The sequence below is a fragment of the Gouania willdenowi genome, chromosome 17, assembly GCF_900634775.1.
Source record: "Gouania willdenowi chromosome 17, fGouWil2.1, whole genome shotgun sequence".
NCBI lineage: Eukaryota > Metazoa > Chordata > Actinopteri > Blenniiformes > Gobiesocidae > Gouania > Gouania willdenowi.
The window spans coordinates 6,286,441-6,311,576 of record NC_041060.1 but is presented as its reverse complement, the minus strand read 5'-3'; the positions used below and the strand labels follow the sequence as shown (position 1 = coordinate 6,311,576).

Genomic DNA, 25,136 nt, shown 5'->3' with positions numbered 1-25,136 from the left:
ACCAGGTTTTAAAGACAAGTAAAGACCACAGGAAAGACGCTGGCTACTATACTAAAAAAGAAAAAAATGGGTGTATCATTCAGCTGTGGTTTTTTTTTATGGTTTGTAAAATATGGCCTCTTTTTAAAAACAGATGGGATATCAACAAAGCAGCCAGAGGTCAAATGTTTTCCCAGCTGTTTGGGCGCTGCTGAACACTATGCAGCTGTGTCTCAGTGGATTACAGACTAATAGAAAATGTCAACAGTAATTCTGAATTTAATTGATGTTGTAATGATAGGCTGCAGAGCCTCAAGTTGATGGGCGTGGGTAGGACTCAGGCAAGGCATGTGGTACTGTGAACATCACAACTACATCTGCTGAGTAATCCTTAAATCATGTCTTATTTAAAGCTTTTTAATATCCTGACAAATATTCTACACACAGTTCAGGTTTTTACTCAAAAAAAAAAAAAAAAAAAAAACATGTAAAGAAGAATGTCAATGAGGCCACATTCTTGTCAAATGAACAACAGCGTCTTATCAGATCACAAAGTTTTGTGGTGGTGAATTTACGGTATGATGTGTGAGCCTGAGCACATACCTGTCATTCCATTACAACGACTTACAGGAATAATGAGAAAGGCCATCATAAACATACACTTTGTATGAAAAAATGTCCAAATCGATTTTTAAAATTATGTTTCTTTACAAAAAAAAATTAAATAAATAAAAATAACGCTCGGTCACTTTTAAAGATGTATATGGTTACTTTAAATGAAAAAAAAAAAAGAAAAAAAAGAAGAGTTTAAGAACATGTTGTAGAAGCAAAAGTTAAACTTATTTTGAAAAATGCAATTTCACAGTTTGATAAACATGACATGTTTTTGAAATTCACCATTTTATAATATATTACCATTTACCTGTTCTCACAAGTTTAAAAAAAGTGAAATAAATTATATTTCATACTACTTTGTACTTTTGTAAGGTGAAATTAGCAATTATTGATATCGCATGTATATCGTATTTTTCAGTATGTGGATATATTGTATCGTGACATCGTATTGTCAGATTCATGGCAATGAACACCCCTAATTACAAGAGATATTAGCAAAAAGTGAAAAAAAGAACAGTTTTAAATAGCGGAGGACACGTTGCGGAAATGAGAGATAAATGTAAACAAACCTTTATCAACAAGTACTGCCTTTAAAGTTACAAAAACTCACCTTAGTGTTCACAATGGTGTTTACAAAAAGTACAAGAAAAAGGATCCATTCGTCAAACTAGTCTTTGACGGAAACCAAAAGTTAACGCCCCTAAAGTAAAAAAAAAAGTTGAGAAGATGCTAGCCCAGAGGGGCTAGCAAACAGGCTAGTTGTCAACAAAACTCAGGCGAAGCAAAAAAAAAAAAAAAGGGGTAAAAAGGCTAACACCAATTAGACAGGAAGGCGACAAAAAATCTCCCGAAAGCAAGTCTTCACTCGAGACGATTTAAAAAAGTGGATATTTTCCAATGGCGGGCTTTATAAGGAGAGTAGTGTGTAGTTGTGTGTCCGCAGCCGATCAGAGTGGAGTACAGTTGAGCTCTGCGCTCCACTCGCTGTAATTCTTCACCGGACTGTTGCTGTTTGACAGCTCCAGTGGCCCCGCCCATCTGTGAGCGACATGCCCAGCAGCCAATCAGAAAGCGTCCCTTATATCGCAAACTAGATCAGGATATTACAAAAATAAAAGCACGTCCTGAATGTTTTACAAGTTTTAATAAGTAGAAATCCGTGATTATGGCTTGCATTTAAATACTAAAAACTACCCTTTTTTTGCCAGCACATAAACACAAACTCATGTCAAACAAATTTCGACTTTAACATTACCATATATTTTATAAATTACTTCACACCAATTTTTTTTTTTTTTTTTTTTTTTACACATGAAGACATTTATGCACATAATATACAGATCTGTCTTGAAAAGCATTACCCAATTATAACACATGTATTTATTTCAAAAGAACGATTCAAAATAGGTGAATATGAATGAACATATAGAATAAAAAATCTCTATCAACTAAAAAAAGCCAATTTTCAAATAATGTTTCAAATAATAGAATAACTTCTTAAGTGGGGGAATAACTAATATAAATGTATTTATTTGTTTATCTATATTCATTTATTTCGAAAGAATGATTAAAAAACGAACAAATTGAAAAAAAATAACAGAAATATTTATCAAATGTAAAAAATTTATTTAAATTAAAAAAAGCCCATTTCAATTCAAAATGTCTCAAATTATAAAATTACTTTTTAAGTGGAGGAATTACTTCAACAAATATATTTATTTCATTATTTATTTATCTAAAAAATAATGATTAAAAAAAGGATTTAAAAAGGAATAAACAAATGGCTAAAAAGAAGGAGAAAAATCTTAAAATAAAAAAGCCATTTTCAATATAATACACACATTAGCCCTACCACCGTTCTTCAACATTCAAAAAAAATGCAAAATCCAATAAAAATGTACTAAATAACACTAATGTGCGAGGAAATTGCCAAAAAAAAAAAATAAAGAGATTAAGAACTTTTACTGGATACTTCACAATATCACTTCATAGCGCCATAATCTCCCCCGTGCCTCTTAAACTAATGGTAGCATCAGTGGCTAATCTCTCATCTAAAGGTGCACTGCTGCCACCTATAGGGCACCAGGTGGTCACTACATCACACTGTAGCTTAGATATTGATGAGGGACCTCTGCCACAGTGTTTCCGAGCAACCCCAGTGAAAAAACACAATTGACGTACATATCCGTCAATGGCAGTGAACGTTCGGATTAGAAATGACATATATGTACGTAAATGGCGGTGAGTGAGTTAATATTGGCAAATGAAAATTATGTTTTGTTGAGAGATGGTGAATTTGTCTGCTGTCATTGATGTCTAACCTCACCACTGTCTAAACTGGTATTTATAGAAGCTGATCCGCAGAGATATTTGAGGAACACACACACACACACACACACACACTGACATAATACATTAGAACATAGGGATGACATCATCACTTTAGAGGGAGGTTGGACCAATGTTTCAATGTTCTAATGTTAAAACTGATTACATCATCACTGTAGAGCTAGGACTGATGACATCATCACTCAGTCCGTCTACTCAGGAGGTGGGGCATGGGGGTGGGACGTCGAAACAAATTCGATGTTGCACACCCTTGAACCAAGCAGCAGCCATGTTGAAACTGTCAGGTCAGTCTGTCCCTGAACCGCAGAGATACTTGAGCCACAGACAGAGATTCCTTGCTTTATAGATATATTTTTTTAATATATTTTTTTTTATTTTAAAGAAAAGAAAGATTAATCCCAGAAATAGGGAAAAGCTTGAACTCTATAGGCCAATTGGTATTATTTTACAAGCTTTTATCCCCATCTAGTGGACAAAATATGCAACTCTTCCTGCAGTTCAAAAACATTTGTATTAGCTTAAAAGCAACGTATCTAAATTGGCAGCTCAGTCAGCTCGCGCTGAACCATTACTTTATAATAGATATAGTCTCCTTTGTTAAAATATTTTTCAAAAAAACAAGTAGTAACCTGAGATTTCAGTATCTTTGAGTCTCAAATAGAATACCCTACAATCCAGTAGATGGAAGTAATGAGCCTTAAAGCTGTTTTTCAACCTCTAAATCAGTGAAGAAGAAGAAGAAATAAACGAAGAAGAAGAAGTGTTTTACTTCCATGTTTTAATCTTTTAACAGTGACAGGTTGATTTAATGTGACATTGCGGCGGAGTTTCTGGTGTGAAAGCGACCTGTCGCCATTACAGCGTCTGTATTTCTGACCTTTGTGTCTCACAGTGGGACAGAATGGACGGAGCAGCAGCTTTCCAGTGTCAGTTGGCCTCTGTCATGGAGATGTTAGCTAAAACTGCCGTAGTAGAGATCAGTAGGATATGGGAGGACGGCTTTACTCGGGTCCAGCTGGAGCTTCGGAGGAAAGACGATGAGATTGAATCTCTCCAGAGGAAGTTAAAGTCGATGGAAACGGAGCGTCTGACGGATAAAAACACATCCTTGTCGTGTTTTTCTAAAGAAGAGCAGCAGCGCGAGTTGTCGCCTCCTCGTGGCGATGGTAGGAACTGCTACTTCCTTTTTCACAAATGCTTTACTTTTAACTCCTGTGTTATATATTTAAGTGTTTTAATAATTAGAATTGACCACATGTATACAGTCTAAATTAAAAATTACAATAATGGCATTGTTAGAATTTGTACCATTAAATGTAGATAGATGAAATACTTGATTTATCATTACACATTATACAGTTTAAGACACATTTTATCAGAGCGAAGGCCACATTGTCAAAATCTGTCAGCATTAAGAATAATTGTCTATATCTGGGTATTAACACATTGCATTTTAGTTGTTGTATTGTCTGTTTTTTCATATTTCTATATATTTTGGTTTTTGTTGTGGTTTTGCGTGTTATGAATCATCTTGGACAATATTGTTGTCTTGTGTGTTTTTGCATCATTCTGTGTATATTTGTTTTTGGTTTGCATGTTTTTCTGTTGTTGTTTATTTTAATGCTGGTTTGTGTGTTAAGAATCTATTTGTGTATTTTTGTAGTTGTTTTTGTGTCTCTTCTGAGTCATATTGTGCGTTGTGTGTTAGTTTTGTTTATTTTTGGAGTTATCTCATATGTTCTTGGAGTCATTTTGTTTTGTGACTTGTATTTGCTTTTCACACGCAAAACAGAAACAGAAAAGTCCTTTACCTACAGTATATTTATAGTTGTTACAGGATATATACAAACACGTAACCTTGTTTAATTTGACATTAAAACAATGAATTATGGGTATTACAATAATTTATAGTGTTTTACATTTTTCCTGCTCGTTTTCAGTCACATTGGCAGTTTCTCTACTACCTACTGTAGATCATTTAAAGTTCAGCATCTTTAACCTTCATGCAAGATCTTTAATACATCTTCTTTGCTCCCCTTTCTAGTGTTTTGTCATCTGGAGAATTCTTAGCAATTAAAAAAGAAAAGGACCAACACTTACTTTAGCCGATGATTACATGTTTTCCTTCATCTCTCAGAATTTTGTGAAACTTTGTGGAATGGTTGGCGTCCATTATAAACGCATAGAACTTTATTATTTTTGGTCACACACTCTTAATGAGTGAGATATGAATTAATGAAGTTTGTGGTAATTGGTGCACCCTCACGCCTTTAAAGGCACACTGTGTAACTTTTGGCCACTAGGGGCGCTCGACCGATAACTTTCATGTCAAGCGCCGCAGCGCTGTCGCAAAAATCAAGTCAGTCGGGCCAGCCTCCCTTCGTCTTTTGATTATGTATGCAGGCAGTAGTTGACCTGGAACATTGAGATAAGGATTGGCTCTTAGGGCTGGGTCGGTTGGGCTGGGCTCGGTGGAGCAGCCGCTGACGCCAAGCGGAAGGCGTGTCGGTGGAGGGGGCCGGGTCTCCAGCGGGGGCTGCTCCTCCAGCCACGGCGCGACCCCAGCCCTGAGAGCCAATCCTTATCCCAAAGTTACGAACCTGAGTTGCCGACTTCCCTTACTAAAGAATCCACGTTTAACTGAACTATCGCAGCGATTAGTGCACCATTAACTCAACACAAAACTACCATATTGTGCTCTTTTGGTTGTAAACAAGCTAAACTCGTTTCAGCTGCCCACAACAATGGCGCCGGGTCGGGAAATGCCCGTATGATGTGACGTCATGTGGGAACTATATATATCCGAGCCTGTGGTCACGTGACTGCCGTAAAGTGATACGTTCTCCAGGTCATATGACCTGGCCAAAGACGGTCCGTCTCCTCCAAACTTACATAGTCGGTATTTCAAGAGGGAAGCCCCGCTCAGAGCATTGATACTGTCCAGCGCTGTATATTGGCCTGAGGAATCATTTATAATAACCATGGTACGCCTTTAATTACCAATATCTTTGTAAGTATGATAACTACAGAGTTGATGGCCAGGCCCCCTGTCGCCCCCTGGTCTCTGGAGAAGAGTCCCAGGTGTGGTAGAGTAAGCGGAGCTTCAACATCATCAGGGATGAGGGAACTTTATTCACTCTCTCCTCCAGCGAACATGGGGCGACAGGGAAAGACAGAAAGAACTCATCAGGACACATCAGAGTGATCAGCTGATCAAATTTCATGTGGTTTCTTTGTTTTCTGTGCTCAGTTCTCCAGGTGGATCCGGTGCAGATCGTTTCTTCTGACATGAACATTGTGAATGAAGAGGACAACCCAGTGAACGGGAAAACACCACCAACGGCTCAAAGTGAAGAACAGCTCGGATCCGACTCCTGTGAAAGTGACATAGGAGACGAGGAGGGTTCCATCATTAAGCTGGAGGACGATGATGATGATAACGATGTGGAGATAGTAGAGCAGCAGACGGTGGAGTCGGAGCACGGTGTGAACAAACAGCAACAGGAGAGTGTGCACTGGATGTCTGCCTCAGCGGGATGTAAAGACGACTCAGACTGCTGCTTTAAAACCAAACTGGTGGCACGAGTACTGGACTCACACATTCTGCCCAGTGAAAATGGTTTGGACATTTTTGATAACGCAGCAAAGACCGCACACACTGACTGGTTCAGGGGGGATAATCATGCATTCCAAGGTGGACCCAGTAAACCTCCAGTGACTTTCAATGACGCTCGTCAACAAAACCAGCCCACGGACGCATTAAATCAACCAGCACCACTCAGGTTCATTCCAGAAAAACACCATCAAACACACAACCTGGCAGACAGCAGGTTCTTTGTTTTCAATGAGCCAGACATGTACAAAAGCAGCGCCAGTCGTCGCATTTGGGAGAAATGGTACATTTGTTCGTTCTGCGGGAAAAGCTTTGACCGCATCAGTCATTTAGAGATTCACCAGCGCGTCCACACGGGAGAGAAACCGTACACATGCAGCACCTGTGGGAAGAATTTCTCTCAGAGGAGCAACCTACGCACTCACCAACGGACTCACAAAGAGACGCCGATGCCTAATGTTGTTTGATTTTATTAGCTGTGGGGAAATAAATGTTTGGCCTTATTTGATTAATGAACTCTTTGATATAATTGGAAAAAAATGTTGCAGACTGGTTGAAACTTTTACCTGGTATTAGGGATGCACCGAAATGAAAATTCTTGGCCGAAACCAAAAATGAGAAAACAAAGGCCAAAAACCGAGAACCAAAATAATCAAAATGAATTATGCAAATTTTTAGTCCCATTGCATTTATGGCTCTGAATGTGTATTAACCTCACTGAAATTAAAACATTACAATAGTTTAAATTAATATGAATGCTTCAAAGAATAAATCAGTGTTTGCTCAAAAACCAAAAATATTCGGGGGCCAAATTTTCAGTGCATCACTACTCGGCATAGCTATATATTGTAGAATTCTATATTACTGATAATAAGCTATTAATATATTTCAACAGTTTATATGCAGGTTGCTAATGTGTGGTCCTGGAGAGCCCCTGTTCTACACGTCTTTAGATGTTTTCCTGCTCCAACACACCTGAATCTAATGACGTCATCATGCAGCTCAGCAGAAAGCCTGAGAACAAACAATCAGCTGTGGTAGGTTTACATGAGCATATTAAACATGCAGGACGGAGGCTTGCCAGGACTGGACTTAAGAATCAATCACACAATTTATCTCGGCTACACCTGGAGGCCAGAAAAAAAACATACAAACCATCCCTAAAATAAGCAACAGTTTGTCAAAAATATAAACATATATAAAAGCCAGTGGCTGATTATGAGTTGGTGCAAGTTCATAAAAAAGAACAGGAAACGATGTTAGAGAATAACTCAACCTGTAAATCAGTGGGGGAGGGGTTTCTGACGTCATGATAGGGGTGTGTGTGCTGTTTCATTAATAAAGAGCTTTATTACTGATCACAATTTTTTCAACCTTTCTTTTTAATTGATTTTATATAAATATATATATATCAGTATATTGTTGCTATGGGGGAAGGGGCCCTGAAAGTTTGTTTTTTTTCTTTGCACTTTTTTAATAAAGAGCTTTATTACTGATAGTTATTTGAAGAATTACATTTTTTTCAAAAAAGGTCACTTTTTTTTTTTACAAACATTTTGTCGTTGAACTTTTGCATGGACCCTCCGTCGAAGAATGAAAAACTCTCAGCGCCCCCACCACCACGACAAAATATTAATCTTGATAAAATAACTAATAATTTTAGAACAGTAAGAAAGTTATATTAACAATATATAAAAAATGTCCAATTAAAAAGGGGTTAAGAAAAGTGACCTTTTTAGACATGTTTTTTTTTTTTGAATATTCTTCAAATCTCATAAAAACAACTTGATAACTAATAGTTTTAGAACAGTAATATAGCTCTTTATTAAAGTGCAAAGAGAAAAATCTCTATTTTTCATGCTTTGGGTTCATAGCTGCTGTATACATCAGAGTGCATTAAAAAAATGAATTAAAAAAAAGTCAAATTAAAATCCCTTGGAGCTAAAAAAAAAAATTAAATAAAATGCTTTTACAAATGAACATTCCCATGATTAACAACAGCTCAATTTTTCAGTTTATTACAAAAAAACAAAAACAATTCACAATATACTGACGGACCCGACGTGTTTGTCAAACTGACCGTTTTTAAACAGAGTCTGTCGTCAGTGGCTCCTCAAAGCTAATCAGGACAAACCTCAGTATGCTTCATTCAATACATGGACTTAAAACACCCTCATCCATGTTTGTTTACCACTGATCAGCCATAAAATTACAACCACTGACAGAGAAGGTGAATAATATTAACACTGATGGTCTTTTTAGCTGTGACACAGTGGGTGGGATGTATTTGGCAGCTAGCAAACAATTGGTCCCCAAAACTAATATTAAAGGTAGGAAAAGCATGCCAAATGAACACTTATTAATAAGTTTAGTAAGGTTGAATAATCACCCAAATCCCTTGGGGGATTTCCCAGAGTGCAGCGTTCACTATTCGTCCAAAGTGACTGAAGATCCAATTGCTGAAGAAAATAATGCCATTTTGTGATAGAAAGCTAGAGAAAGTTGGTCACAATGTTATGACTGATCTGTGTGTGAACATAATACACAATAATGAGCTGTATTTACATTTGATACTATAGAAAAAATATAAGGCCTCTGAAATATCTCCAAGGCAAATGTTTTTTTTTTTTTAGTCCTGCCTGAGTGTTGTGAATGTAAACTCATCTCGACCAATCTCACACAGGGCTGGACAAACGCAGGTATCTCAAAATTCCTTCACTGCATGTCATGGTTTTTTTTTTTTTGCACCTATGCAGGTAAACATAGGAAATCTGAACAAATGCTTTTTTTTTTTTTTTTAAATGTATTTGTTTACTGCTCTGCTGCCACTTGACGTCTCCGATATCAGATCTAAACTAAGCTAACGTTGGGTTCCCCTGATTATTGAACCGCACCTCGTTCCTCGTTTTCCGTTTATCAAAAGTCAAAGAAAAATAGAAACACATTGAGGGAAAAACAATCAAAAACTCTCATAAAGAAAGAAGCAAGAAATTGTCAGGTTCTGGAGTTCAGTTCTTGAGGCAGATTTTTCCCACTTTAAGTGTTTACAAAACAAAGAATAAAGTCAGTATTAGTGCAGATGGGCTTGGTCTCCTTCCATAGTCAGTGATTTCAGATAATCTGCCCCCGGGGGTGCAGCAGGATGGCGTTGGAGTGCGGCCTGGGCCTCAGGATTCCGTTACTGTAGTAGAAATGGTTGGTGAGAGCCTCTGAGATCTGGTACGAGGAGCTGTCACCATCGTCGTCCTCGTGTCCCTCGGCCACCGACCCAGGGGGAACCCAGACCTGCTGGTTCGAGGGGGGGTCTCTCTCCTGCTGGTGGCAGCTTAGGTCTGGTTCTCGAGGGCTGCTGCTGCTGCCGTCCTCCTGCTGGGCCTTCAGGGGAACCAGAGATGAAGGAAGACCTGAGTCCTGGCAGGAACAGCATAAACACAATAGAGTTTCTTCTAGCCGGTTTAAATGTTATTATGTAATAAAGGGGATTCATCAGATTATAAAAGGTTTGTAACAGCTCGATGAATGACACACTTTAGTATGCAGCCAGGTGAGTTTTAGCCACATGGCAATAACCACTAAATACCTGATTATTAAGGTGTCTTCTGTGCCTCCATGGAGGGCGTGGCTAAAGATACTCTTTGCATTCTGATGTCAGTTTGTACTGAGCTCAACCTTTGGTGGCCTGAAGCTTTTCACGCTATTTAAAGTTGGTCATTTTTCTAAAAGCTTGTGCCTGAGACTTCCCCAACTGTGACTTATTTAGAAAAATGAACGAAAAAAAAGTCACACCTGTAAAAACGACCAATCCCTGCCCTTCGGTCCTAATAGAAAGAGCCAATCGGTTGCCTTCATGTCTCGTCCTGCCCCCACGCCATCCTCTGACTCTCCCTCCTCCCCAAGTGCACCCTTCAAATGCCATACCAAAAGTCTGTTCATGGTCCGGCTTGTGTGGGCGAGGCTTTGGATGGAGCCCTCACAGGAGCGTGGGGGGGTGGAGGGTAAAAGAAGTCCTGCTAGCTGTACAACATAGCGGACTGTACGCCATAAAACCACTTTTTTCTGTTGAATACATATATGATTAGTTATGAAATGATGTAGTTTATTGATATTAGTTCCATTCTTCATTTCCACTTCAATTTAGCGTTTTTAGTTGTAAAATGCTAGAGTAACTGCCCTCTATGGGTCGAACGCCGGCTATTGCAATTTAATTTCGCTTTTGGCTGAGATTAGATCAGTGATGTCACTAACCATCACTGTTGGCCCCGCCCCTCCTATAAAAGATGGGAGGAGGGACTAGGATTCCTCCTCTCACAGCCCTCAGTGAGCCTTGATTGACAGCTCCATGTAGAACTGTGCAGCGTTGTGGGGGCGGGGCTGGTTTTAATTAGATATACTGAGGTTATTTTTCAGGGTAATGTATTTTTAATTTAATTCTATACAATTGTAAAATGTGTTTATGTTTAAGTTAAACTGATGGCTATTTTTCATTTAAAAACATTTTATTTTGTTTGTATTGGATTTATTAAAGTTATTTTTCACATTCTTCTCATTCAATTGTAGAATATTCTTATGTTTAAGGTTAAACTGTCTGTAACCCATTGGTTAATAATATTAAGTAGGTGAGTTTTTCTCGTACCTACTGTTGCTTACTCTTGTTCTCTGAGTAATATCACTTGATCAAGGCTTTTTCTAACACTCCAACTCACAAAAAAATTCATAAAAGTATGTATGTAGTTGTGCTGATATTTAATCAGATCAATATGGGTATCGGCCAATACCCAAAGATGTGATATCGGTATCGAGGTGGAAGTGAAAATGTAGTATCGGGACACCCCTAATATTGAGTGTGTGTCATTTATCAAGCTGAGTAATTTAATATCAAGCTGGGCTTAATTTAAAAAGTCTATGTGGATTTCATTCTAAACATAAACATTCAATATATTAACTCTGAGTCTTTCATAGAGGTTTAAAAAGGAAAGCCTGCACCTCCCTATTGACTACATGACTTTCCTGTGAGGTTGTAATACTACCCACGTCTCCAACTGAAAACATTGACGACGAGCTCTGAAACACTGATTATTACCAGAGACATGTTGCTGCTCTTTAGGTATGACTCCACCCTCCTACGGCGCTCCTCCTTTTCGCCGTCTATTTCTGCTCCTCTCAGGCTCTCCCTGCCATCCTGCCACACCACGGGACGTCCCAGCTCGTCCAGTTCCACACCTACTGGAGGGCCCCACTTCCCCCCCAGTGTGGACTGGCTGCCTCTGTAGGCAGGGCGCTCCTGCAGAGAAACGGTGCTGGCCTTACTACACATTAGCTACTGTTAATCAGAAATCACCTTTATTTCAAGCTCCATAAAAACACAATAGCATACAGTACACGATATTATCAAATACTTGTTTGTTTTAATAAAATGTTTTCCCCAATTACAAAATCCAAGAGGTAGGACCCTTTAGTTTATAATCAAGAATGATCAGCTACAATGTCAACCACACATGTCGGTGGAGTGAGTTAAAAGCAAGGCCGAATAGTAGCGTGTGACGCAATCAAACATGCAGTGGTGAAAAGGACAATAATTCATTTGTTGTGGCGGGTTTATCCACTTTAATGCACTTTAGTTTTTTTGGAATGCATGTTTTGTTTTGTTTGAAGGCCTAATATAAATGAAAAACTTTGTTGTGCTTTTTTTGAAAAGCAAAAGCTACTCAAATATTTAAAATATATCAGAATAATCAATGAACATTTACTTTCTTTTAAAAACATGAAAAATATTCTAGGTTATTTATGCACTATTAAAAAAAATTGTGAAAAACTTAACAACCGCATTCGATATTCAGTAATCAGCCAAGCGTTTATATTTTATTCGGCTTTGGCCACAAATTTTCATTTCGGTGCATCCCTATATGTGGTGTACTTTTTAGGATATCCTCAGGTCTCAGAGAGAAGTATCACTTATCAGGAAAACCTGTCATTTATCAAACCAAACAAACTCAGGCTTCAAAATAAAAGTCATCAGACTAAACAGCCTCAAATAGAACCGCCTCAGGTTGTAAAACACGACACAAAGTTAATTTTGAAAAAAACGGAAATACATCAATATATGCCGTTTCGTGTACGAGAGTAAGTAGAAAGCTGATATTTTCTATTTATTTTTAAAGGTTAAGATATATCAACATTTCATTTAACTATTTATCAATCAAACAATACATTGACATCTTACCTTTTACAAAATAAAAGGAAAAACACTGCTGTCGTGTACTTCCGTTTCTGTATAAATGGTGTGGCGTTTTATTTGGCAAGTGACAATTACAACAAAAACGCACAATGACAATAAAAACCACAAAAATGACATTAAAAAAATCACACAAAAATGACTAAAAACACAGAAGGCCTACAAAAACACAAAATGTCAATAAAAACACAAAAATTACTCCCAAAGTAACAACAAAAGCACACATTTAGAATAAAAACATCATAAAGAATCAGAGGGTTTCCTGATACCCCACTCTGAGACCTGAGGATGTCTTAAAATCTACACTGTGCATATGAAATGTTAATAACCCAAAGACATAGTTATGAAGGTTTTTCTGTTGGTTACACAACCATAAATATATTTAGTCTCTACATTTGTTTTAGTTTATAGCTTACAACTGAATATTACTTAGATTATTGAAGTACTGCCCTTTTATTCGTCATCAGCCCTTATTATTGTACCTACAGTTCTTTTCTTCAACGCAATTTGATTCTCTTAAAAACTAATCTTTCTTTATATGCACTCCCATGAGTGAGAAAAGCTTTAATCCACTTCCCATTACGGAACTCACCAGAGACACTTGGCTGTTTTTCATGCGGCTATCTACTCTGAGCCCCGAGTAATCCTCACCCTGGAAACAATGAGAGAAAGTCAGAGGAGTGAATATCATCCAATGTGTGTGTGTGTGTGTGTGTGTCCTGTAAACAGTAGCTTATTTGTGTAAAGCTGCTTTTAACCTTTAACTTCTCATGCAGACATGGCTGCACCTGATCAGGGTGTGTCAATCTGGCATGGGTGTATGCGCACGAGTGTGTGTGTGTGTGTGTGTGTGTGTGTGTGTGTGTGTGTGTGTGTGTGTGTGTGTGTGTGTGTGTGTGTGTGTGTGTGTGTGTGTGTGTGTGTGTGTGTGTGTGTGCGCGCATGTACCCGCAGTCTTGGGTCTGAGCTGAGAGAGTTTAAGCCTCTAAAGGAATTCTGACGAGAAAAGTTGTTGATTTCCTCCCTGGAGAAAATAAACAAAGCACAGGTATCATTTGAAGTCATAGCTAATCTTTCACAGTTAAGCTAACTTTTACTGCTTAACTGCGTTCGACTCACTTCTTTTCACTGAGCTCTATCTCCAGCTTTTTGTTTCTGTTTCGATGGTGGCGGTTCACCAGGAGAACGGCAATGACGAGGACGAGGACCAGACCTCCAGCTGCAGCACCAATAATGATTAGTAGCAGGTTATCACCAGCAAAACCTGCTCTGAATGGAGATTGATCTGCAAAAACAGGTGGAGAAAGGCAAGATTAGAAATAAATCCACAATTCTGAAACTTTTTGACTTATTATTAAATAAAGCTAGGAATTTTTACTAGAGAATATTTAGGAAATGTATGGAGGTTGTTTGTGTCTTTATTATTCAATAAAAAAGTGTTAAAATGCCAAAAACTATTTGAGACAGAAATAATTGCATTAGAACACTTATTTTTTATTTGAAGATTATTTTGTGATTGAAGTTTAAAAAAAATAAATAAGATTGACGTAAACCATTTTTTGATTGAAAAGGTTTTCTTGATTAAAGTCAGTTTTTGCATTTTGGGTGGAACATTTGTGTCTATTATTCAATCAATCAAAAAAAAATGTAGGGCCAGTGAAAAGATCAAAAAAACAAGGTCCAATATTTTCTTATTATTCATGATCTGAACATTTCTCAGAACATTAATAATAATAATAAAAATATTAGCCCTTGGTTGTTGTTTTTCAGTGGCCCTAAAATCCTCTTCCGTACATTTACATTGAAAATCAAAATAAATAAATCAAATCAAAACACTTGTATGAGGAACTCCAGAGAGCAACTTTTAGGACAATTTTAAATCAGATCCAATTTTATTTTATTTTTGACCAATCTTTATTTAAAATACAACAAAGGCAAAGCTGATGTTACCTACCAGACACTCTTAAGACAAACTCAGATTTTCCATGTCCTACACTGTTTGTAACTTTACACACGTAGACGCCGCTGTCATTCATCCGTAGCGTTCGGCCAAAAACAAGTTTTTCTCCATGCAGAGAAACTCCTACTGGCAGATCTCCTTCATTCCTGTAGATAATAGTGGGAACATGACAATTTCATTGAGAAAACTATATGGAAGTAAAGCTTGTAAATAAATGTTAAAGGGAACATATTATGAAAAATCCACTTTTGCTGTATTTTTGAACACATAGGAGGGAACTTGAGTGTCCGCCGACACACAAAATGTGAAAAAAAACCATCCAGTCCTTTGTTTGTGGTCTGTCTTACAACACAGAGAAAAGTGCTCCATTTGTGACGTCACAAGTTGAATAGGGAAAGAAAATACCCTCCCCTCCGCTGGAATCTCCACCCATGGACTCCACCCCCAACCCGATAAAAACTTCTGCGAAAGTCGACCATTGATTTTCTTGCTAGTGAAGGACTGATGGCTACCGGTAAAACTAAATACAGAATTTGTTCAGTTGTAGGTTGCAAAGACCAGCATGTGGCTTTGCTTAAAACTCCATTTCGGCACAACCCGCAGAAGAGAGGGGAGGGGGAGGTCTTTGCAACTCCAGGGACACACACCCTAAAACGGAGCGCTCTGAAAAAGCTGGTTTATACAGGGTCTTAAACCTCCTCTCTTGCTTAAATCATGTTATGTTTTGATCAAAACACCAGCACAGATATGTCATTTAGACCATAGGGAACCATTCTAAAAGGTTAAAAATGGGTATAATATGTCCCCTATAAGACAGATCAAGGTGTGCTTAGGAGTCCTGAGCCTACAGCATGAACCCATTGATCTGGTGGACCAATAAACACTATGTTTTAAGGATTTGGGAGGTCCTGCCCACACTGAGCAGCTGAAGACATCACAGACAGGACAGGCCACATAAAGGAGAGGCAGTATGAGAGCAGGTCCTCTGAGAGGGCTCACGTTGCTCCTGGTGTCACTGTTCTTGTTCTGCAGCAGCAGTTATTTAAACACTGCTTCACCCTCCAAACTGAAGAAGGCTCGGATTTCTTTTCTTAACAACCCTCCCTAGAATTTTCTGAGTAAACAGCAGGTGGAGACTGGGTTTGACATGGAATAGATGGTGGAAAAAACTCTCAACCAAGACTTTGGCATGTAATTAACAATTATGAACATATCTAAAGGACACTGAGCCGTATAACATAAATCTAATTATTCCCACCAACAAAATTAATTTCAAAGCAATAAATCAGTGGTTCTCAACCTTTTCAGGCCGGACCCCGCCCAAAAAAGTGCCAGAGACTAGGGAACACAGACATAAACATTGAAGAACAGTCATGTGGAGACAGGGCCATCTATAAGGGGGAATAAAGGGGAGAAAAGTCAGCAAAATGATGGTCCATTGTTCTATGAATCTGTGATAACCACATTTATTTATTTATCTGAATAATATCCACTGTTATCCAGGAAGTTTATTATTATTTGGGCCATAGTATATAGTCATGTTAAAGATGTAAATCCTTGTTTTAAACAGAAATAAAAAGGTTAAAAGCAACCAAAGATGGTGGAAAAGGTGATGAAATTGGATTTTAAAACCACAGAAACTGGTTAAAAATTGTAAATTAGAGTGGGCAAAAACAGACATGAAAAAGTGGTAAAAAGTGTTCAAAGTGTCAATATTGGCTTAAAAGTGGCAGAGATGGGGGAGGGAGAGTTGGGGTAATGTATTTTAAAAATTAGGAACCGTTAGTTTAAACTGGCAAATAATGGGCATGACAAATTGTGAATGTGGTTAAATTGGCAAAAATAAGCATGAAATATGATGATTAAAAAGTGACAATAATGGTTCAACATGTGCAGCATTAAGTGGGAAACATGCTGGAAAGAGTTTATAAGTGCCAAAAATGTTTTGAAAGTGAGCAGAAAAGGCATTGACATTTGACGGAGGAGGGGCAGAAATGGGAGTAATGTAGCAAAAATTAATTAAAAGAAGTAACCATATGGCAAGAAAAAGTGATGAAAACAGGTTAAAATATAGAAAGTTTGGTGTAGTTGCAAGAAAAGGGTAAAAATAAGCAAAAATGCGCTCAAATTGTTCAAAAAATATCCTTAGTTTCTTTAAGGCATCTTGCAAGCCCCTCCCAGTGTCTCACAACCCCGAATGGGGACCTGACCCCAAGGCTGAGGGGCTCCTGCAATAAACAATAATTCATTATAGGATTTATACAGAATTTCTTAAATTCAACCTTTTATCTGCAGCATATAAATGCAACAACATACAAGTTAGACCAGTCATTTCTCATCAAATAATCTAAGTGCTCTATTCCACCCTTACTTTCTTTTTAATTATTGGATGTACCAATGGATGTAAAGCAGATTCTGAACATTTTAGTTAAATTATTAGTGCTGCGTATCTTTTATTCAGCGTTTAAAAACATTGTGTGCCCAGGCGTAGCTGTCATGGCTGCTACAGAATCTCTAATTAAGTTCCAGACCCTGTATTTTCCAGACATTACAGTGATATTTAAAGCATAACACCGTGATTAAGTGCTTTGCGTGCGTCTCCTGCTCTTCCTTGTATCACTTGCTGTTGCTGCCTGTGCCTTCCTTGTGTGGAAAAAGGAAAAACCTTCCATCAACGCGACAGCAAGACCTTTTTTTTTCTGCTGTGAACTGAGGCGGGTGAGGAGGATACCCCTTTTTAGTTTTAAACACACATCAGTGTGTGCAGTCAGTGGGTATTGCCTGTTAGCGGCGGCTTATTGATGTTTTGAAGCGCATTCCGCAGGAGTGTAATAGGCAATTTAGCAGTGCGGCTTAGCATCAGTCAAGTTAATCAACGTATAATTGTCTGCCAGACAATTTTTTTTATACTGTGCATGTGTGTGAGAACAGGAAGGTGTGACGATCATCATACCATGTCCAGGTGATGTTGTGAGGTTTGGGGTTTCCACCGGCTTGACACAGCAGTTCCGCGTTCTCCAAACTTTCATAGAAATGCCCTGGAAATGTGGAGATGGTGGGATCTGGGGGGTCTGACACAGAAATGATAATATAAGTAAATTAAAGACAGAATGCCCTTTAACTTTTTAAAATAGATTTTCATGGTCTTGGCTCGTCTCAGCCTTTACTCCTATAAGTCTCGGTCTTGTCTTGGCATCAGTGCCTTTTGGTCTCGGTGAAGTCTTGGCCCTTTGTAAAATGGCATACAAAGATACTATTGATACTAGATTTGATGTCAAAGTATGTAGTGCGTTCACTTTAGCTATAGGGACATTTTTTTCAGTATGCACGGTGGGTACACTAGTCATACTCAACCACCCCCATGATATTTTGCGAGCAGAATGAAAAATTGTCCTGGGACCGGCTTCAAGCTAAAAGTCAAATATCACCTTTTCAAAACAAAAGCATCTCTTCTTGTCTTCCATTAGTTTTTAATGCTTTTGTAAACAGGGCTCTTGTTTTGAAGTTAATCAGAAGTTTTGTCAGTAGTGAATGGCGGACAATATGGAATCTCTGAAATGTCGTGTATATGCAAGTTTTATGGATCAAATGATCACATGCTGATATTCTACTTGGTCATTTTCTCACTTAAAATGTTTTCAGAATTTTCAAAGGTGGAGAATCAACAGATATATTTAGCCTCAGTGTGATTCAGGTTTTTTGTCATTATAGGTTCAAAATGCATCTTGGGAAACTTGAAAGTATACTTCAGTGGGAACGCTCATCACCCTAATCAGACTTTCAGTATATAGTAGACAGTATATACTCATTGAGTTTGTAGTGTATGGTACGTTAGTGTGCCATTTTGAACACGGCCCTTGGTCTCAGATAATGAGGTCTTGAGTAAAACACCTCTGGACTATAAACACTTTGAATTTGGTTATTTTTCAGGTTTCATGCATTTAGCAGCCTTTGAATAGTTTGTGTTGATTCTGAAACCAATTAAGTCACAATATCCTTTATACATTGAAAACCTGTTTTCCTACAATACATTTCAGAAAAACAACTTTAAGTCATCAAGTTTGTTTTGTTTAAAGTCTCCAGTTCATGAAGAAGGAACTGTGTCGCGTTAGGTCATGAGCACAAAGAACTGATCAGACACTGAGACCTGTATGCACACAGTCAGAAACAGCCTGTTCCTCAGAGTTTCTCCGTGTCCAGATCAAATCTGGCAAAATAGTTTAATGTTTCATTTGGTTTTATCATTTGGTTGTACAATTACAATTCTCTAAGCTATCACAATAGATGGCTGAAGTTACAACTGAAGTGAAGCGCTTTAAACATGTCCCAATAGATACTGTTGAACTCAAGAAATGATGTACTTCGGACCAAATGAAACCCAAAAATGTCATCAATTCAATCAATGTTATGATTCAGTTTCAGTCACTGCAGAACTTTAACAAATGTGTGGTCTTAAGAATAAAGTATCTCAACATCAATCTTCAGAAAGGTTAAGGTTTTAAATTGGTATCGGCATGACTGCGCTTTTTATTACTTTTATTGTTGGTTTGTTTTTAAACTCCAACTGAATGTTTTCACTCCTTTCACTTTATAATCCGTCTAAATGTTGCCCATTTAATCTTGTAAAGCACATTAAGCTGCCTTGTGTATGAAATGTGCTTTATAAATACATTTGCCTTGCCTTTGCCTGGTATGCTGATTGCACAAGTATCATAACTGTTTCAATGCAGCTTAAATTCTTGTTGACACCCACATTAAAGTTAGTAGCAATAAACCAAGTGAAAGTCGTCGTTTTGTTTACGTTTGCAAGCCGGAAAAACAGATAACATGCACCGATGAATCAACACCGGCAATGGCAACATTCAGTTAACCTTTAATGGCAGATTTATTTAAGTTTGTGGGCTTTTTGGAGGGAAACCAAGAAGCTAAACATTCTGTAGAGAGTGAATATTTAAAGACCGTGTAAAGCAAATTCTGCCATTTTCTTCTAAACCATTAAATAGGTCATAAATGTATTCCTTAAAATATGTAAAAAGCCATTCAACCATTTATAATTTAATTGTAGAGCTAGGCTTCACAAACTGTGTTTCAAATTTCTGTGTTCAGAATTTAATGGGCGGGTCAGAAATCATAGCCACGTTACGTAACGGAGCCATCATTAGCATAAACCCACCAAACTTCCGCGGCAATTCGGCCCCTAGCCGAAAACAAACCACATATTCGGAATAAAACGCATTCGCTGGTGCCACATTTTCCATGAAATGAGCACTTTTTTTTTTACGATTGTGTGTTTCGCCTCTAGCGGGGCGCAGTTCTGACTCTACTGAGGAGAGATATTCGGACTCGGGCAGAGCAGACCTTTCCGCTGACACCTCGTTTGGCCAGATCCAAGCACTTTTAAAAAACCAATGAGAGAAGCACCATCGACGCTGGAGCCACTTTCACACTGCTCTCTCCCATAGACACAGTACACGGAGGCGGCTCTAACTGATGCCCCCAGCGTCTCAGAGCAGAGAAAAGTGCTTTTTTTTCCCCGTGATTTTGAGACTTAATTTTATATACTATTTTTTCATCTTTCAAATTTGGCTCAGTGGTCAGTGACATGTTTCTGTGGTGTGACAAACTCATAACACACATTTATTACTGCTTTACTCTGACTTTAATAAAATAGGTTTTATTTTGGCTGAGCAGGTGCAGCAAAGTGTTGCATCACTAAGAGTAATTCAAGCACAACCAAATGTTCTCTAGATTGAAAATCACATTTTTGAGACCCGTGAACATGCCAGGAAGAAGCGTATTAACCCGACTGCAAAATGTTAATTTTGGAGGGTAAGAGGTTTATTTATGGTGTTGTCTTAAATTAAGTTAAAGAAACTCTTATTGCTTCACTAAACTGAAACATGTTTCTTTTATTGCTGTATTTTTCAATGTCTGTTTTGTGTAGGCTCCGACACTCTGTAAGTGACACCAGGGTAGAGTTAATATTATGTTATGCACTTTTATTTTGAATGTGATAGCGTTTCCTAAGAAACTGGAAGTTTATTTTGAAAGGTTTTGTATGCATGTAACAAACGGAAATTGACAGTAAATACGAACTCTTTCAGATGAGTCGGGGGAGAATGACACCTTCCTGTTTTGGTGAGGAGCACCAATCTTGTCCTTAATCCAAACAAATGTATTGAGCTGGAGCAAAAAAACCTAAAGGCGTGAATTTTCATTTAACTTCAGTGCCTGAAATCATAAATGAACTTTAGGAAACAATGGTCAAGAACACTTTTCTAAACTCTCCCACAATGTTGCGACTTAAACTGTTCGGATTAAGAATAATGGGATTATATTTGTGTAAATGTCGATATCTTACTCTTTTAGTAAAGTTGGATTTTTACTTGAAATTAAAGTGGTCTGAATAATTAAAAGTAAACACAACAAGAAAAGACTTGCTACTCACACTGAACCACCAAGCGGTTGGGGATCCTGCGCGGCTCAGTGAGGGAGGGATGCGACACCATGCAGTCCAGCTTTTTCCCGTTCATGCTGCGCAGGGGGTGGAGGGAGAAGTAGCTGGACACGGAGCCGCCCTCGTTGGTGCGCTCCTGTACCTGGCCTGGGAGGTCGGAGTCCCAGGAGAGACGGGGAATAGGTCGACCTACGGCTCGGCAGGTAGCTACAACGCCGTAGTTCTGGCCCTCCGTCAGTATGACTGGATCCAGAGAGGAGATTGGTGAAACTAAAGAAAAAAGAATAAACACTGAGCCCTGGCTTCACACGTTTATGCAGAAGTTAAGAAACTTTGTTTTTTGGGGTTTTTTTTATCATTGAAATGGCCAACAATGAGCAAGAAATGTAAAACAGTTATTCCCACAGATGTTTATCGGATTAGCCTAAAAACGTGTGTATTCCAGAGGTGGAAGTAACGGATTACAAGTACCTGTACTCACGTTTCAGTAATTGAGTTGCTTTTTTTTTTTTTTTTTTTTATTAAAGGATTTTTTGGGCTCTAGTGGCCTTTTATATGACAGTTGCTGGACAGGAAAGGGATCAGAGAGGGCAGGGAATGACACGGAGCAAAGGGTCCCAAGCCGGGAATCGAACCTTGGACCGGCTGCAGGTGAGGAACTACAGCCTCCGTACATGGGGCGGGCGCTCAACCCACTGAGCATTAGAGCATTACAGAGTAATTTATTATTTTTTGTTTTAAAATGATCAACGGACATTGTTAAACTACAAAAAATGAAATGACCAGAAAACAAACAAATGCATCACATCATAGCCGACCAATCAGACTAAACATAATGCACCGCACCAAAACATTCTTACCCATTAGGTTGTTACCCACAGTGCACATTTGGTATGGCACTGTTTTAAAGTTCATAAATGTTGCTACACAATGTTTTTATTGTCAATGGAATTCATCGGTGTTATTTATTTTTTTTAATTGTACATTTTGACAAACCTTTTATTTTATACAGATTCCTTTGTGGAGAATACATTTTGTTAAAATTGTGCAAGATTTATTACCAACAATAAACATGGGGAGTGAAAGTTACTAGTAACTTTTACTTTGAGTACTATTAAATTGAGCTACTTTTTACCTGTAGTTGCACTCTTTATTACAGCTCTGGTGCATTCACAGTCCTGAAGAAACTTCAATAATTCTGATTGTTCACGAGTGAATTAAAGAGTCACTTAATGTTTTCCAACAAATAATGATGAATCATCATACTTGTGATGACCTGTATGCTTTAAGATATGATAACATCTCACACAGTGTCTCAATCGTGTTCATGTTACATCCACGTCTACTTCCCACCAGTGTGTGTGTGTGTGTGTGTGTGTGTGCGTGTGTGTGTGTGTGTGTGTGTTCTTCATTATGTCTCATCTCCAAATGGTTTAACATGACTGAGTCACACAATCCAAGTTGCGACTCTTGTAAACATGCTTACCCGATTTAAGTCTTGTCTCTGCGGTTTAAATTAATAATGCAGAGGTTAGTGCAAGTTGTTAGCATTAACATAAAATAGTCATTAAGGATTAGCAGAGAAAGCATAGGGATCCCACCTGGAGAACTCACACATATCCAAACATTGTCTACTACACTACTACAAAATTCAAATGGTGAAACACCAAAAATAACATATTCCACAATTTTGAGTAAATTATTTTTTAGATTCATTATTAACTACCTCTAAAAATTGTAGCATACTTCCAAAAAATGTTCTATTAATAATAATATGTGAGATAAATTTACATTTTGTGCAACATTTGGCATTTTCTAAAAACACCAATACACATTGCCATTAAATTAAGTCAAAAAAAAAAAAAAAAAAAATAGAGGGTGCGCCACTTTAACAGCTTAAGTCAGTGGTTCCCAAACTGGGGGGTGCAGCGCCAGAATGGCCTTGCTGAACCTTGAGCATGAAAAATAAAAAAATTCTTTGTACTTTATTAATAAAGAATTTTATAACTGTTCTATATGTGATTGCACATTTGTGTTTTTCTTTAATTACATTTAAAGAGGAATAATCCAATTTATTCATTTTTTTCAAAAAGGGTAACACTAATTTTACCCATTTATTTTTATTTTGTCATGATGAGGGGGGCACTGACAGTTTTTCATTCTTCAAAGGGGGGAACAGCAGAAAAGGTTAAATAATGAATATCACCTATCATTAAAAATAACCTGAAAAGGCTGTTTTTATTTGTCTGAGCCACAAACTGACAGTAGCTCATTTTTACGATCCCTTTCTATGGTTAGAACAAAAGCAAACGTTGGATGAGTGTTTCACACTGGGTGAATCTGAAATGTTGTCGGTTACTCAGCCTGTGTATTTCTGTTGGGTTGTGTGATGCGTGGCGTGTTGGGGCAAGCCCACAAACAAACTTTCTGGCTGATGCCCGAGAGTCAAACGAGAAAGTGGCTTTTATTGGCTAAGGATTTTCCCTGGGAACTGTCCAAAAAAAGAAAGAAAAACAGGATTCCTTCAGCTGCCGTAATGGTTTCACTGAAACTCAATGAGAGTTCCCCTGCTGTGGCAGAACGACACGCGTTTTTAAACAAAATTGTAAAATATTTCAGGATTAAGTAAAGTTTTGAGGCGTGTTGAGGGAAATGGCTCAGAAATAAGTGGTGCTGAGGCCATTTTGATTGATTTTGATATCTCTACGACTCCTTTGAAATATATGGATAAAGTTAACAAGTTAGCAAAATATAAAATTCAAATAGAATATGCCTTTAACGAATAACTAAACCATAAGACCACTTTTTTTTTTTTAATTATAGCATTTTCTGAATTCAAATTGACCCCAGAGGAACACCGATGCATGCAATATGTGTTCAGCACATGAAAAAAACATAATCGTGATAATTTTATGCTTAATTAATTGTACCCATTAAATTAGGAAAATTCATGAAATATGAAGCAAAAAAGTCAACTATTATTTTTTGAATGATAAACATTGAATGGGGTCAAAATGACCCTAAGGATAATAGGGTTAATTCACGTGTTGCAGCAAGATGATAAACAAGACAGTAAGAAACTAAACAAATACCAACATAGATAATAGTGCAAAATGTTTTTTTAAACTGTAGGACAGACAAAAATTTGAAAAAACTGAATCTTTTTTTGACAATTGAAGACAATTATTAGATTGTTTGTTAGTAGCTGCAGCAAAATGAACTGGGTACAGATTTTTATAGCTGATCTTACAACTAAAACACAAGCTGTCTTTAAAGCATAGACAATGTAATATTTTTGCTATAGTTTTGTAATTGTTTTCTGACCCTCTTGCTCCTTCCCTAGATTTTAGAGATATTTTCTTGGGTTCAGTGACACATATTAGGCACATAATCCACTTTTGTCATCGTAAATTTCTCATTAATGTTCATCTCTGAAGCAGGGCTGGGCGATATGGACCAAAATTCATATCTCCATATTTTTTCTCACAATGACTACAATAATAATCTTGATATTTTTAACTTAATAAAGTCTTACCAGAAAAATAATTTTGGGTTAAATTTGTTGATGAAAAAAACGAACAAACAGCTGCACAACATGAACCACTTTTGGCTTTTTCTCCTGTAAGGGACAGCATGTGTGAGTGAGTTCTGTAATGAGGCTTGTTTAGGGGAAGGTCTGGGTTAGGACACACAGCGATCCATCTAACTGAGCAGCGACTCCTAAAACAATTATTTTAATACAAAATAAGCTATAAAATATATATCTCAGAAATATGGACAGAATGTAAAAGACACTCACTGTATTCTATGAATAATATTAAATTACTTGTATTATGTAATTTGTACTACGTGATTGTATAATTAAAAACAAGTTAAAAAATATAGGTATCTCGATATAGGCGATATTGTCATTTAGAAAACTTGATATATC

General features: G+C 37.6%; 3 protein-coding genes across 6 annotated transcripts in view; 1 reads left to right on the top strand and 2 right to left on the bottom strand.

Moving 5' to 3' along the window:
- tesk2 (testis associated actin remodelling kinase 2) overlaps positions 1–1,592 on the bottom strand; it is a 38,972-nt gene extending 37,380 nt beyond the window's left edge. Inside the window, exon 1 of the mRNA XM_028473578.1 lies at positions 1,205–1,592. The gene's annotated coding sequence lies outside the window, so the exon portion shown is untranslated. The remainder of the gene's footprint in view (positions 1–1,204) is intronic.
- Positions 1,593–3,685: 2,093 nt separating this feature from the next.
- On the top strand, positions 3,686–7,242 carry LOC114479555 (zinc finger and SCAN domain-containing protein 29). The gene is made up of 2 exons (XM_028473296.1): positions 3,686–4,109; positions 6,194–7,242. Exons 1-2 carry the CDS (start codon positions 3,845–3,847, stop codon positions 7,021–7,023), a joined length of 1,095 nt encoding a protein of 364 aa, XP_028329097.1. The 5' UTR covers positions 3,686–3,844; the 3' UTR covers positions 7,024–7,242.
- A 1,310-nt stretch (positions 7,243–8,552) lies between these two features.
- The window catches only part of LOC114479554 (nectin-4-like), a 33,057-nt gene continuing 16,473 nt past the window's right edge, over positions 8,553–25,136 (bottom strand). The window contains exons 4-11 of one of the 4 annotated variants that reach the window (XM_028473292.1): positions 21,197–21,475; positions 17,702–17,819; positions 14,743–14,894; positions 13,908–14,073; positions 13,737–13,812; positions 13,381–13,440; positions 11,637–11,837; positions 8,553–9,967 (exon numbers count right to left, since the gene is read on the bottom strand). In XM_028473292.1, the coding sequence (XP_028329093.1) occupies positions 9,668–9,967; positions 11,637–11,837; positions 13,381–13,440; positions 13,737–13,812; positions 13,908–14,073; positions 14,743–14,894; positions 17,702–17,819; positions 21,197–21,475 (1,352 nt within the window). In that variant the 3' untranslated portion in view covers positions 8,553–9,667. The remainder of the gene's footprint in view (positions 9,968–11,636; positions 11,838–13,380; positions 13,441–13,736; positions 13,813–13,907; positions 14,074–14,742; positions 14,895–17,701; positions 17,820–21,196; positions 21,476–25,136) is intronic. The other 3 variants (XM_028473293.1, XM_028473295.1, XM_028473294.1) reach the window with 3 other exon arrangements.

Bases quoted from the DNA above. Each gene is read 5' to 3' on its own strand.
- LOC114479555 (XM_028473296.1), top strand. From the start codon at position 3,845: ATGGACGGAGCAGCAGCTTTCCAGTGTCAGTTGGCCTCTGTCATGGAG. The intron at 4,110-6,193 runs GTAGGAACTGCT...TTCTGTGCTCAG, and splicing joins GTCGCCTCCTCGTGGCGATG to TTCTCCAGGTGGATCCGGTG.